This window comes from Ochotona princeps, chromosome 32 (assembly GCF_030435755.1).
Source record: "Ochotona princeps isolate mOchPri1 chromosome 32, mOchPri1.hap1, whole genome shotgun sequence".
Classification (NCBI taxonomy): domain Eukaryota; kingdom Metazoa; phylum Chordata; class Mammalia; order Lagomorpha; family Ochotonidae; genus Ochotona; species Ochotona princeps.
The window spans coordinates 4377179-4393339 of NC_080863.1; the positions used below are offsets into that span (position 1 = coordinate 4377179).

The 16161-nt window shown below is 38.7% G+C and overlaps 1 protein-coding gene across 2 annotated transcripts in view; it reads left to right on the top strand.

Moving 5' to 3' along the window:
• The window catches only part of PDGFC (platelet derived growth factor C), a 132573-nt gene extending 116619 nt beyond the window's left edge, over positions 1–15954 (top strand). For both annotated transcript variants that reach the window (XM_058657467.1, XM_004591402.3), the window contains 3 exons: positions 5349–5556; positions 10196–10413; positions 15537–15954. In XM_058657467.1, coding sequence (XP_058513450.1) covers positions 5349–5556; positions 10196–10413; positions 15537–15653 — 543 coding nt within the window. In that variant the 3' untranslated portion in view covers positions 15654–15954. The remainder of the gene's footprint in view (positions 1–5348; positions 5557–10195; positions 10414–15536) is intronic.
• Positions 15955–16161: the final 207 nt, after the last annotated feature.

Below are 16161 nucleotides of genomic sequence, written 5' to 3' on the forward strand. Positions count from 1 at the left end.
TACGTGAATTGTCCAAGCAGTTCCTGTGTCTTGACACAACCTCCCATCAGTTGCTGCTGGCAGGCGTCTCTGTCTGCTCTTGTTTGTCAACAGTCAGACCTCTGTACAAAGGGCAGTGGATCAGCTTGACATATGAATCAGATTGCACACATCTTCAAGGAGTGATACTCCACCAGACACCGATTTTATTGGTCCAACACAACGCCTCGTTGCTTTGCTTTTAACTGCAGTGACAAATTCTAACCTGCATTTCTGATATTCCATTAGAATGAATGAAAAGAAAGACTTTTTAAAACATTGATTTGAAAGGTATTGCATGCAGTTGATAGGAAAGCTGCAACATAAGTCTGTATAGCCCTAAAAGTTTTGCAGCAGTTGCTAAGTTACTCGAGGTAAACATTAATGTGTGTGTATTTATCCCAGGAAGATTCATTATGAATGCTGTATTTTTAAAAGAGTCCTCACCACAAAAACCCTAATAAGATGATTATGGTTCTCAGAGATAAGCAACTGTTTATTTTGAAAGTATAAGCAGTTCAGGACTGCTGCAAACAGGAAGTCAGCTTTTTCTAAAATAAAGGCACAGAATGATAATGTCCAGAGTATTTGGGATAGACATAAAATATCATAAGCTGTGATTGTACAAAGTCGTCCTGGAGAAGTCTATACGGAAATCTATTTTTTTTGCAGCTAAATTTGCCGTCTTGAGCTTCACATCAGCTCATCTGATAATTGTTTCATCTGAAATCATGTGTTATCAGTTAGTTTGCAATAATAAAAGGTAAAATACATTTATCTCTCAATTATCCTTTCATGACATGTTAATTTTCATGGACTGCACTCACCAGCGTTTCGAGATGCAGTTGGGTTGCTCACGGAACCCCCAATGGTGCATGTCCAGTTGGGCTTCGTTCTGGCAAGAGGAAAATCTCTGCTTGGATGACAGGGCAGAGCACTGGGTCTTTGTGGTTCACATTTTTATCTCACAGGTTGTTTCCTGGATGTCTGAGAGGTCACGTGGTGCAGCAGCATGCTATGAACTTCTGCTTACTGCTACATCATTTGCAAAAGCTGGCGGCTTTATTGAGTAGATCTCTCAGGAGAGTCGAGCTTCGAACGAGCTGCCTTCACTGATGGATATGTGTGTCCTCACTGAAGAAGATATTGGAAGTTTGAGATCAGAGCCTGCAGGGTTGGTTTCTCTGGCCTCTGTTCCAGGCTTGCAGTGCCTGGCTTCTCCTTGTATCTTCTCAGGGTCCTGCCTAGGCACCTGTTTGTGTCCAAATTGCTTCCTTTTGCAAAGATATAAGCCATGTTGGATTAGGGTATACCCTAATAACATTATGTTAGCACAGTTATCTTCTTTTTTTAAAAGAAGATTTATTAATTTTTTTATTGCAAAGTCAGATATACAGAGAGACGAGACAGAGGGGTAGATCTTCCATCAGATGATTCACTCCCCAAGTGACCGCAACAGCCGGAGCTGAGCTGATCTGAAGCCAGGAGCCAAGAGCTCTTCCAGGTCTTCCTCGTGAGTGCAGGGTCCCAAGTCTTTGGGCTGTCCTTGTCTGCTTTCCCAGGCCACAAGCAGGGAGCTGGACGGGAAGTGGGACTGCTGGGATTGGAACCTGTGCCCATATGGGATCCCCAGTGTGTTCAAGGCAAGGACTTTAGCCACTAGACTACTGTGCCGGGTTCCATATTTATCTTCTTAAAGACTATCTCCACATACTGTCCAACTCTGAGGGACTGGAGAATAGCAAGAGATAGGCACAGCCTGTAACACAGCATGTGTCTTGTATGACTTGTAATCATTTTACATCAGATGACTAATCATGGACTTAATTCTTACAATTTGTAACACCAGAAAATTTCTTTGCCTAAATTAGACATACCTTGGTAGGGTATTTGACTTCTTAATGGGCAGGACAAAATACCTATGTCCTCTCAGTACTTTAAAGTTCTCGGGGTACTTTAAAGCTCATGGAAAAGTACTATGGTTGGATTTCAAAGCGTTTTGGCGATAAAATTTGCTTAGATTTTAATTGCATTTTACACAAACTTTCTCAAGTGTTGTTGTTAATTGTACACAGGACAGTGTTCCCCAAAACTCAACGAATAGTGTAACACAGCAAAGGAGATTTAAAGCAAACAACCTCATCTTTTAAGCTGTGAACTGTGTTTTCTAAGTTCTAAGGATAGTTTTTGCTGAATGTTTACAGCCAACAGTTGCATAGAAGTGTTCAAACAGTAGAAAGAATCTTGGAGGGGAATTAGTTTAGCTGCCATGTTTTACAGAGTAGGAAATGAGGTGTTGGGAAGTTGAGGTATTTGCCCCAATTGTGAACAACTCCAGGGGAATGTTCCAGGCATTTGTTTTTTCTTTTTGCTCCTCAGCAGTGTTCTTTGATGTCGTATTGTCATTCACAGAAACTTTGCAGTGATTTAAAGGAGTTCGTTTGGTTTAAGATCCTTACTAGCTGTAGTTGACGTTTTACAAAGAAATTGTTTGACAGGACGTTGCACTGCGTGGAGAACTCAGACCCCATTTCTATCTTTGACAATGTGTCCTCATGAAATACTGTAAAACTAAGAGGATGTAAGGTACTTCCCCTCTGGCTTATAAAAGTAAAGATGTTGTTTCAGTGGCTTCTGTTACAGAGACCCAGAAAATGTCCTTGCCCTTCGTCTGCCCTAGATTGTTGAAGCGCAGCACATAACCTTGGAAGTAATATTTTCATGGCAGAGAGAAAGTGTGAGATCTGAATTAAAGTGCACCTCAAAGGCACCCTATGCAGATTTAATTTGTTTAACAGAACCATGCTAAGTATTTTTTTTTTAAATATCCAACTTATCAGAAATTTTGGGCAACTAAATAATGGAAGAAAAGGTATTAGTCTGTACTGATCAGTGATGTTTGGTAAGACTAATAATTAAATCTTTTAAAAATGAGATTGACTACTTTTTTTTAACTGCTTTTTTCCATGACCTCTCTTTCTGTCTGAGAAAGCACAGTGAGCCACTCGGTTGTTTCTTGAACCGGTGGGTGGGGTGACCATCGTGACAAGGCCTTAAATAGAATTGGCACTTCCTCTCTTCTCTCCAGGGACTGCTCTTGGTCTCCAGGAAAAGTCTGTTTATTGTCTCTTCTTGTTTTGTTTTTCTTTTCAACGGAGGGGGCGGGGGAGAGGCAAACCTGGGAGACGTACTTGTGTGGTTGTGTTGCAGGGTATGCTTTTGAATTGTCTTAACTATTTAAACCTTGGTCTCATTGAAAATGCCCTCAACATGGGCAGTAGTGTAGTGATTAAGAAAAGACAAGAGGCTGGGCCCGGTGTGATAGCTTAGCGGTTAAAGTTGCAAGGATGGTCCAACATATGTAAATCTATAAATGCAATGTATTAACAGGGACCATTTTTTTTAAACCCCATGATCACCTCAGTAGAAGGAGTACATACATTTGATGAAACATTACATGCAAACTTTGAACGAAGTATGATACACATACTGTGGCACAATGAAGACTTCATAGCAAATTCAGAATCGGCATCTTATTTTATGGGGAAGATATGGCAGCATTTTCACAGAGCTGGAACCAGGCCAATGCTTTTTCCAATACCACGTTGAACTTATTCATTCATTACTTATTCATTACTTTTCTGTGAGTTTGCCTTTTCAGCAATTTGCATGGAAAATGAATCGGAGACATGGAAACAGGAAAGGGAAAATCAAATTTTCTGTATTTGTAAATGACATGACTTTATAAGTAGAGGAACAAAACAATGCAGTAAGTTACTCTTAACCGATCTGGGAATTTGGTAGGGTTGCACACTGAAAGGCGACATGAGCACAAACCAGACCCTCAGTAGGGATGACCTTACAGGAGTGCTCTAATTTGTAACAGGTACAAAGCATGAGTACTGCAGCTGTGTCTGCAGAGCTGTTGGGATGTCTGCGAACAAGAGTGTTTTGGGGTTCTGCACATACCACACAGTGGTCTGTGTGGATCAGCAAGAGGAAGGATTTTACATGTAGGGCAGGGAGGGCCTGTTTGGCATGGGTCAATGTATGAATTCTCAGGTGAATATGACAGGTGCAGTAGTTAGAGACCAGATTGGCTGAAACAAAATGTGTGTGTCTTGGATGAGCAGATGAAACGGGAAAGTGAGCAGAGGTCAGATTTTTAAGGACCCCAAATGCAGGGTAAGGAGTTTGAATTTTATCCTCCAGTTGAGAAATCACATAGGCATTTGTCCAAATTCATCCTGTGATCTGTGATAGCTTAATTTAGGTGGATTAACCCAAGGTTATGCATTATAGAACAAAAAGGAGTTTTAAAAAAAGGCTAAAGGAAAAGAGGCAGTGTGGGAAGCTGCTGTGTAGCCTGTCGTTGAAGCCTTAGTCTAAGCGCTTTGTAATTAGCATGTAAAGAACAGCTGATGTGGCTGTATTTATTTTATAACTGATACTGTTTTTAACTGATTTTCAAAAGCAATCCATAGTAATGATAGAAAGTGCTTAAAATCTGGTTATAGATAAGAAAGGAAGTTAAAACTCATTCTATCATATAAACTGATAGGTTGCTTTCCATTTTAAAAGGCAACTCTAATTTCAATTTTTGTTTTGTTTCACTTCATGCATGCTGGAATACTGGTATTTTAACGCTGTATTTATTTAATTGTGTTTTGTCATTTCTCTGGTTATACTGAAGTTTTCCAGGGACCTCATTTTTAGTGGCTATCTACCGTTGTAATTTTTAGCATATATAACTAACAAACTGTTACTAATTAAAAATTTTCAATTTTGTTACTGTAAATATGAATCGCTATCATGAATATGAATCAATGTAAATATGTCATTCTATATTTATTACAGAAACTTTTTATTCTAATAAATACAATTGCTCCTGATTATTTTGCCTATTTTTATTTCAACTTTTAATTGCCATTGATCATCTTTAGTCCACACTAAAAATTGAGAATGGCAGGCTGATGAAAATGAAAGGCGAAGAGGAAATGAAAACTTGGTAAATCATATCACAGTTCCAGCGCAACTGCACAGCTGGACAATGGAGATATTTTCATTTTTTTTGTATCAGCAAGCTACCCCCACTCACAACGGTTTATGTTCGTGGAAATAATGCCTTGCTGTTTCACTGCAAAAGTCTGTCGTGTGCATGAAGTTCATGTCCACGAAGTCCTTAGCAGTGATGACTTGAACCTTGGGTTGAGAACAATTTCATGTTGCATATGTTTTCAGGCTGGAGTCTCTGTAAGTTTGTGTGGAAGTCCAAAATGAGTGCTTCGTCGCGTTTCCAACAGTTAACACAGGGTTCCTTTCACTTTCAGCAATTGACAGAGGCTGTGAGCCCCTCAGTGCTGCCTCCCGCGGCATTGCCTCTGGACCTGCTGAACAACGCTGTCACGGCCTTTAGTACCTTGGAGGATCTTATCCGCTATCTTGAGCCAGACAGGTGGCAGCTGGACTTAGAGGATCTGTACAGGCCAACTTGGCAGCTTCTTGGCAAGGCCTTTGTTTTTGGAAGAAAATCCAGAGGTAAGCTCCCCTTTCAAATTAAGCCCTCCTTTATAGCTGCTGAGCAGCTAATGGTTCAGATGCTTCAGCCACAGCTTCTAAACGGGTAGAGTTGGAAATTCTTCAGTGATAAATCTAAACAAACTAATGTTCTTATCATTCAGGCATAACATGGAAAAAAAGAGTGTGTAGAGAAAGATGCACTTCGTTATAATTTAGTGGACTTCAAAAATTCAAAAAAGGATACTTCTATTGAAAAATACTGCAGTTCTTATCTTCACAAAATGCCATTTTTGCAAAGTCTTCCGTTGCATTTTCTATGGATCATTGGTTATTCAATCCTAGCATTTAGAAGATACTGATTTCAATTTGCAAGAGCCACAAAACCCGGTTTGGGGCTAGTAATGGGTGATATAAAAAGAATTACTGTTCACTACATCTCACATGGGTCAAGGTATATCAGTTTCGATGTCCTAACACCGAAAAGTTCTAAATACTTTGGTACTTAGTAATGGTTCTCTAGGCTTCGATTGTCCTTAGTGAGACAAAAAAAAAAATGGCCTCAAGGAACTCACTTCTGATGACATTTGGTTTCTATAGAAAGTCGCTTTCGCCTCTGTGATTATAGCTCCTCTTAAACATGAAAGTGCTGCTGACTGAATCTAATTCCACATGGTCCAGACGTTGGAAATAATAGTCCCTGCATTTTCGACAAGGTTAGCTCGATTGTCCCAATAACATGAGAGTCAGAACAACTCTTACCATAGACACAAGCGAATATGTGTAACAACTGAATCATCATAAAGCAGGAAGAAAGTCTGTCTAACTCTGCCAGAGGCATTGGAATGTGCCCCTGCTCACTTCCGAGGAGCTCAGAGGATGGAACCATCTTCGGTGAATTCGAGACATTCTTCAGCATAGATTGATTCATACTTGCTCTTGTTAATCTTGTAAGAGAGAAACTGGATTCCTGCCTTTCCCACACGGAGAGTCACAGCCATTTCCGACCTGAAGCTTTCCTCTTAGCAGATCTTGTTCTGGCTTGCCCAGTGTTGGTGTCTGGCATGCAGGCAGATGCGGATTCCTCTTGGCAGTGGTTGCCAAGGCTGTTCCAATGCCTGGATGGCAGAATCCTGTCCACATGCTGGAAACTAATGCATATTTATAAGATTTGATCTTGATGAACAACTTGCTGAGTAAGTTCCAAACAACACTCCCCATCCCTCCCACTTAGGAAGAGGAAAATGAAGATCTGGGAGACAAGCTCAAACATCCACGAACAGAGCATTTGTGAGAAAATTCCAAGTCTGCTTATCACCTTGATCCGTAAGAAGTGAGGGAATGGAAAGTATTAATCTCTAGGTTCCATCCCAGAAATCTCGATGCTCACCAGGCCTTATGCATGAATCTTCAAACCTAATGCTCAAACAAGATTTGGCCAGAGGCTAGCATGCACTCAGAGCATTCCGCACTGAGCGTATCTTTCAAATATTCACTTAACACTTTCCAAATTGAAGCCTTTTGCAGTTTGCCAAAACTATTAACGTTTTAAGCACATAGTAAGTGTGAGAAAAGCAGTGTGTATTTTTGGAACTCTACGTAAACTAACGTGCAGGTGTGGGTTAACATCCATGCAGACAAAGCCAGCTCGCATCCCAAGAGCTTTTCTACAGAGGAACAAGGAGGAACCCTTTTTAAAAGCTTCTAATTAGACACTGAAGTAGATTTTCCACAGAATAAACATATCACAGTGTTACCACATTCATCTTAGAAAGACCACCCTCAGATTGCATTAAAGAGAATATCCTTAGATCAAGTATCTTAAAGGAATGAACGAGTAACAAAGAGAAACATGGTCATGATTTTTTTCTGTCAGTGTCAGCCTTTGTGGTAAAACTCAAAATATTCATAATATTTGCACTAGAAATAATGATGTTGACTGGTGATGTGTCCAACGTCGTCTTTATTTAACAAAGCAAACAATACATGCATTGTCTTCAGAACCAATGATGAAAAGGAGAAAGAATTTGAAAGCAGGCTTATATTTTATAGTGATTTCGCAGGGGAAAAAAAATCTTAGTTATCCTACAAAAATGTCTGGTTTGGGGCATGATCTCTTTTTCCTCTCTGCTGTTCTTTCTTCTTTATTTGCTTCTTGTCCCACTCTTTTTTCTTTCTTCATTTTTTTGCCTAAAAGTTCTGGACAATATGTGAGAATTTATGACACGAGATTCTAGTCGTGCGATTTATTTTAATGAAGTTTGTGTGAATTTAAAACCGTTGGTATGGGAGACATAAATTTCAAATATGTTGTGTGCCGGATTTAAAATTCCTGATTGCATTTTCAGCCCACTCTGGACTGCATTCATGTTTCTGTTTTTTAATTCCTTGGGTTCGGAATTTTTATTCAGATGTTGTTACTGCACCAGAAAGTTTTTTTAAAGTCAGATTTTTTTCCAAGTCGAGCTTAACTAGTACTTAAAATGAGTTTTTGACTTTTTGTCAAACATGATAAATGAGTGGCAGCTAAGCTGAACGTGTGTTGAAGCTTTCCCATTGTAACAGGTGCCACAATTTAGTTCCCTTGGGAAATCGGTGTAGCCTTTTATTGTGGGTTAGTAAACATTTTAAAGGGAACACAGTCTCTCTCTCCTTTTTTTTTTTTTAGTTTCCTGAAATAATGTGTTTAAAACTATTTGAGGTAGGTGACTATCCTTTGAAAACTAACAATCTCATACAGATTCTTTGAAAAAAAAAAAAACAGACATCTTAAACATGGAAAACTTTGACAAGCAGATTTTAAGTTTGTACATGTCTTAAAGTTTTTCTTGCTTTGTGCGGTCACTTCCAGTTAGGAGTTCCAAATAGATCAGTATGTGGCTTTAACAACAACAGAGGAATGTATGCAGGATGGTATCAGGAAAATGTGACATCATTTAGTGCAGTAATCTCATTAATTTTACTAGCAAATTTGTTGGTCTCTTCAAGATGCTTCCAAGGATGAACTCACTGGCTTTTAAATTTTTCAAAGCTTTGCTTTCACAGGACTATCTTCAGATGAAAAAGAAATCATTCATATCCATGATTTTCTACTACACTGAAAAAGGATGTTTAGCTGCACTGAGTGTTGAAATGGGCACTTTGAACTAGCACTGCCTGTAGCTCGCCTATAATTAACCTTGGTTTTAGCTCATTCTATTCTGCATGTTTGTCATTTATAGTTACATGTGCATCAGCTTATCCTCAATTTCATAGAAATGCTCGATTCACATCCCTCTCACAGTTTAGAAAATCCTGATTGTATGCATAATAATGCCATGAAAACAGCCATTTGATTCTTAGTTACCTTGCCATTCTAATAATAGGAAAGAATATAGTAAATAATTTGTAATGTTTACATGACTATTTTTATGGTATAATTCATTTATTATTTATTTAATATTATTTACAATAATATTTACATTGTGATTGTTTCCAATTTAAGCCATCTTATCCTGGAAAGCGTTTTGCCTTCAGTTCATACTTATGTTTTCCATATGAATGAAAAGGTTTTAACAAGATTTATTATATTTTAGATAATTTAAAAGAAAACTAGCTTTGAAAATACAAACCTAAAGCAGTTTTTGTTGTCTGAAACTCTTCAGATTTATTGGAGTTCTTTTATTTGAAGGGTCCCAGCGGGGGACATAGGCAAGGCTATAATATGGAGATTATAATTGTGGGTATCTATCTTACAAACTAACTGATATTCATGTGTTAGGTATAAATTCATATTGAACATGACATTTTGCTTTGAAATAATTTTCTTAAAGCACTCTCATTTTGTAGTTAAAAACGGTGGTATTTGGGGGATTTACTGTAGCCATTGGAAGAAAGAGTATTTTGTTCGGTCTTCACAATTAGGTATTCTTTTCAAATAAAGCACAATATAGTTAAACAACTTACTGAAGGAATAGACACAATGGTTATAAATTAGGCATTTCTTCCATCTCTTAGCAAGGGAAGGATAGAAACCCAAGGGAATCCAGTTAATCTAAATCTCAGTGTGTTTGAAGCTGTGCTCTTCGACAAATGCTGAAAATGTATAGTTTAGAATGTCTTCAAGTGTTCTTTTTTTCCAAATGTATTTTATGATTCCCTCCATCTTAAAGATTACATAGAAAGTTTTGTTTACAGTTTGTATTAATTCGTTCTTCATTAATTATATGAGCCTGTAGTCCCTTTAAAAATTGTGCTGGCTTTTTAATCAAAGCCTTCATCCTTTTACATTCTAGTCTTCCCTCCAATGCTTCCCTTGTCTACTTTCTTTAAAACTAAGGTTAAAAGGAACAGTCTTTTTTTCCCTTCCCTCTATAAAGTTTCCTATTTATAGCTCTTAACTGTTTTTTTGGCTCTGTTCTTAATATTGCACAACAGCATCTCTTTATTGGTCACTTAGTCATAATGAAGAATAATGAAGCTTTGTTTACAATAAAATAGAAAGTTCAATTTGTGACCTGTGTAGCCTTAAAAACCTAGTTAAAGTAAGAAGGAATATTGTTGGGTGATTGTTCGTGAAATAACTAGATTTTTTTTTTTGTAATTCAAGGAATTGAATGAAGTCCATTGAAGCCTGCTGTGTGGGCATCCAACTCCCTTTCATTTCTCCTGTGTCTTTTAGTGGTGGATCTGAACCTTCTGAAAGAGGAGGTGAGACTTTACAGCTGCACACCGCGCAACTTCTCCGTGTCCATAAGGGAAGAATTAAAGAGAACCGATACCATTTTCTGGCCAGGTTGCCTGCTGGTTAAACGCTGTGGTGGAAATTGTGCCTGTTGTCTCCACAATTGCAATGAATGCCAATGTGTCCCCAGCAAAGTCACCAAAAAATATCATGAGGTGAGCATCTACTTTTCTTCCAGGGTTTCTTCCAATGACTTTGGGTCTCACAACGAAGCGGCTCATTGAAATTGGATTCATGTTTTGGTTGGAGATGTAGGCTTTATGGAAGAAAAGCAGGTCGGCAAATAGTTTGCTTTCATTTCTTTTTCCCAGATCAAAATCTTTAATTTAAACACCCGAACATTAGGAATTTAAAAAGCTTATACTTCTAGTGTACATCCAGGGTGATCAAGGAAGTTTTACTTCTCATTAAAAAAAGTGTTCAGAAGGAATAAAAAGACAAATTTTTTCAAATTAAAAAATTTTCAAAATATGAAGGGAAACTTTTCAAGATCAACTGGGCGATGAATCACGGACTGTTTTGGAGAAAGATCTTGGGTATCTCTTTTATTTTTCAGCCAACATGGGCACATGCCAGGAGGCACAGTCATAATTTTACCATTGTTTCAAATCATGAGGATTCAAATAGCTTTCAGAGCATTTTACAGATTCTTTATCCTTCACGCCTTTATACTCAGGATTTAAGGCAATCTTATTATGATATGTTTGGATTCATTGTCCCCAAGTCTCCAGCATTCCCATCAGTGCTGGGAGATGTTCAATCCCAACTCATCTTTTCACTCATGACACGCGCCACTGCGTTCATTGGGAAGATGCTGTTTCTCAGTGAGTCACCAAGTATTTCAGCAGAACAGTTAGATGATGTAAATCCCACATCTGTGCTTTGGGTCTCATCACATCATGCATTCTTTTCCTTACTTTTAATTTTCCCACCACACTGAGTCATACTACAGAGCAAATATCTACTTCGTAAGTACAGTGGTTTTTATATTCCGAGAGACCTCAGTAGAATCTTCCTTGGTTAACTAATCTACACGTAAGACTTCATAGGATTTGCTTTGTCTATCTTCACCAAGTTGTATTGGCAGCTGAGACCCTAGGGGGGAAAAGGCCCCAGAAAGGGGGACTCTATGTCCATTTTCTACCATGAATTAATTGGTTGTCACTGTCATCAGGAAACATAACCTCTATAAGAGCAAAGTAAAATACAGTATCTCTCAGGTTGTTGCTAGCTGCCTTATTCTATGATAGTTACTCAATGGCAATCTTTTGAAAGATAACACAATAATAGAATGCCTGTTATCCTCCCCAATTCACTTCTGTTTCTCCCCCTCTCATAGGCTTCTTTAAAAATGGCTTCTTATTTACTTGAGAGAGAGAAAGAAGAGAGGAGAAGGCAGGAGAGGAGATGAGAGGCAAGGTGAAACAAGGAGAGAAGAAGTGAGGAGAGGGGAGGAGAAGAGAGATCTTCATCCACTGGTTTATTCTGCAAAGAGCCCCCAGTGGTCTGGGTCATCTAGATCTCCCACATGGGTGTATGGACCATCTTTTGCTGCTTCTCCAGGCGCATACCTGGAATCTGGACTGGAAGTGGAGCAACTGGGACTCTAACTAATGAAATGATGGTGTTTTGGGCACTAAATTAATCCATTATGCCTCCATAAGCTTCTATGTTAGGGATACAGAGGCTCTTACCGGGTTTCAGCTTAAATAGTCAAGGCCCAGGCAGGTCTTGCTCCTACTCCAAATTTGGGAATCTAGTCCAAAAAAAAAAAAAAAAACTTACCATGATAGTTTTAAAAGAACATTAAAATGGAGATGCCTTAAGGGTTGTACTTGTATCAGAGCTGCTTGGCATAACATGAAAACATGCAATGAGAATGTGGAGTGATCTTTTCCCACCTAAAAATCCGTTCAGTTTTGCAGTTGCTAAGCAAGTACTATGCAAAGTTTATTTAAGGAATTACTGCAGTCAATAATAAATTAGCACTTAAAGCTTCCATTCGAAGATCTATAAAACTCAAACTTGACATAGTCCCCAAGGCAAGCATATCGTCCTCCATGCTACCTTTGTCAATGTCTTATAAAGCCATCTTAGCTTAGGATTCTCCAGAAAGTTGCTATAGCATGTGTAATATCTGCTTCAAACGAGACTGTAGACAGATCCTTGGGCTCAGTGGCCTTCTTCTAGAATGACATTATCCCATGATTTCACAGTCTTTGGGTGAGGTGGGTTATACATTAATTTCCCATACATGTGTGTGCACCTACGTCCACACTTAACTATAGATGTGTGTCTATCTGTGTGAGGAATGTGATGTTCTGTTAGTTTCTCTCAATGTCTCCCACATACCAGTAAGTGTGGATATATCAGGTACCTGGTCCACATTTCTAATTAATATTTCTGATAGCAAGAATACTTCATTTTTATGCATTAAATTTTAGTGACGCATTTGTTAAATTACCATATGGAAAAAAGATTATTCATTTACCAGAATTCATCATCCTTATAAAAAATCCTGTATTTGGAAATAAAGTGTCAGTCCAGTACTTCCTGTAAACACTTGGGAATGTTTTAACATAACCTAAAATTGCCTTACTGGGTGACTAATTATCATTAATCTGAACCAAGAGGTTTAACTAAGTTAAGGAACGCACTATCATGATTTTAATTCTTTTTCATGATTATTCGGATTTCAGCTTGAAGTCATCCCACCTCACGGAAATAATACACAGGCATCATAAAAGTTCTCACATCCTTCTCTCTTTCATCTGTTATAACAACTTGCATAAATATTAGACTACAATCATATTCATTTTGTACTGTACATGCAACTGAATTAATCTTTCATTTGCTTTCCTATACCATTGTTATTGTATTTCGTTCAGCCATTATGGGTGTTGAAATTTGAAAGGCAGAGTTGCGGAATGACAGTGAGAGAGAAATCCATTGGTTAGTTCACTTTTTAAGTGGCTGCATTTGTTGGGGATGGGCCAGGTAAAAACAGGAGCCTGGAACCCCATCTGGGTAGGTCTCTCCTGTGGGCAACGAGCAGCCTAAAGACTGGAGCCATCTTCCACTGCTTGTCAAGATATGGGAACAAGTAGCTGTATTAGGAGTTGAGCGGCTGGGACACTGAGGCAGGAGCTGTATCTCTAAGTCCTAACACCTTTCTCTCTGCCTGCATCCTTATTTACTTTCATGGTACGTGTCTAGAAAATCAAATTTTTCCCTTTACGAATATTTGGCACCTTCTGGGTCTTTTCCAAATCTCCTATTCTCTCCTAATGTCAAAAATTTTTCAAAGAATTAGAAAGAAAATCCTAGCATCATTCCCCACTAAGTATTGGAATTTTGTATGCGAGACTTAGAATATGAGTATAGATAATCATTGTATAAAGACTTAGAATATGAATATGTATATTATCTGTTTTAAAACTTCCACAGGCATCGACGGGCAAACAGATGCTTCACTTTGCTAATGTATCTTAGCATAAGTATGCAGGAGCGAGTAAGAATAGTCTGGCTTATTTATTGTTAAGGGTTGAAGATGATAACCTCTCCTATTTTAACGACTCCTAATAACTTTATTCCTTTGATTGGAAAAATGCACATAGATGGAATTGATGGAAGAAAACGTGCAGATGAAAGGCACCAAGCACAGTAATTATGTCCATGTTGTAATTTTTCTTGCCTACCCAACCTCATTCCAGAAACAATCTACAGCAAGACTATATCTCAATGGGCAATTTGATTGGACGCCTCTGTAGATTGCTCAAAAACATTTAATACCAAGTTTAGTAGAAGTTTTCTAACAGTTCTGATACAAGAAAACATTTAGAAAAGATTGGATTCAGTTTCATATCATGGTAAATAGAGTGGTGGCCATTGTTTTGTTCTGGAATTATGAAATGTCTTAGTGACTCTGAAGGTTTACTGTTTCTGATAATTTTTATAAGACTTTGAAGTTTATCTCTCTAGGAAGAAAGTTACTAAATAAACAGAAAGTATGAGTAGTGATATTCTAAGTCTTTATGCAATTATCTATTACTAATAATTCAAGTTTGGCAAAGGTACAAATAACAGCTGTTCACTGATGTGTAAAATAGGGGTAATAATTGTAAATTACTTCATAGAATTCTTGTGAGTTAAAGTATGTGAAAACATTATTATTGTGCCTGGCACCCAGTAAGCATTCAAAAAATGTTAGCTAATTAACATCTGATATAACCACATGAGTTCTGCATAGTTTTCTTTTGGTAAGTCTTTGAATGAAACAGTCATGAGAGCTGACTTGCCTTTTTGAATTGGTGAAAATTTACAATAATAGGTTTCAGAAGTTGCTGTCTCAAGTTATCTTTGCCGTATCAAGAAATCAAAAATGCTAGTCAACTTCGCGTGATGATGTGCACTGATCTTTGTTGCTAATCCAAATGATAGAGTTCCTGAGCATGTGTCATGTCCACAATAAGAAATAAAGATTTCAATACTCTTGGATGTCTAACTACTATCAAACACTTAAGTCCCTAATAAAATGCACAGCCATATCCTTTCATCATAGAGCTGAAAGGAAATGTGTTCAGAATTGGCATCTATTTTGCTGTGTGTGTGTGTGTGTGTGTGTGTGTGTGTGTGTTTATTAGAAATCTCCACGATCCAAATGGAAACCTCCTTGAACTGCACAGTAGGATACAGCTGCAGAAAGTTAACTGTGACTGAAACCGATGTCTATGAAGTACATCTAATCCATCTCATCAAGTTTATAGAGGACTTGAAGTGTAGCCAAGAAAATTAATGAGTGGCATCACTGAGCAGGCTCAGCTGTGCCGTGATCATGTTTCTTTGCACAGTACTCCTGTACTTGAGTGCATGGCTTCAAGGATAAATATTTATTAAACGTGGGAATTAATGAATGGGAGAAGAATCCAACAAGCCGAAAAATGCCTTGTGCTTTAGTAGCTCCAAAATTCTTGAGGTGAAATTCTCACTGGTACAGTTAGATAAGCGGAATCCACAGTTCCGTTAGGAGTCCTCCCACGTAACGCGTGTTCTTTATTCCAACGCCGTGATATTCCACATTGTGGACAGGATCGTGTCGAGCAGTGGCGCTGACGGTGAACAGTTGTCCTTTGATAGGGAGTATCTTCAAAGCCTGTTCACTGGAAGTCAGGCGGCTTGTCTTAGTGGGGCCCACCATTCTCTTCTGTAGTGTTTCTTGTGCAAGAAATCAGCATTTAGACATTGGTTGTAAAGGTGAATTTTCATTGTTCCTTTTCAGGTCCTTCAGTTGAGACCAAAGATCGGTGTCAGAGGTTTGCATAAATCGCTCACGGATGTGGCGCTGGAGCATCACGAGGCGTGTGACTGTGTGTGCAGAGGGAACACTGGGGGGTAAAAGCACACCTGCGGCTCTTTCCCGGAGCTGCACTGAGCAGCAGCTGATGCGATAGAGAACTTAGGCATGATCTCCATCCATAACCTCACTTGTTTGCTTCAAGATCCTCCCATCTTCAGGATTTACAGCGCATTCTGCAAGAGGAGATACCACAGGAATTAGGAGTTGTGCAACAGCTGGTTGAAGAGAAGGCCCAAAGGACAGAGAAAAGCTCTTCCAGCCTGGGAAAAAAGTCAGTGTTGTGGACCACTCACCGGTTCCAGAGTCGCCATGCTCCCATGTCACTAGCTGCCTTCTGTACTTACGTTGACGTGATAGGACAGAGGGGAGTGTGAGGAAAGGGACACCTGCTGCCCCTTTCGCAACCTGCTCCCTGTCCTGGGCCTCGAATCACAGAAGATCTGGAAATGTTCCCTTATATTCACATATGTAAACCAGAATTTTCTATGTTCTGCAAGCTTGGTTTTTAAAAAGGAACCTGTTGTTAGGAATGACACATGTGTCTTGC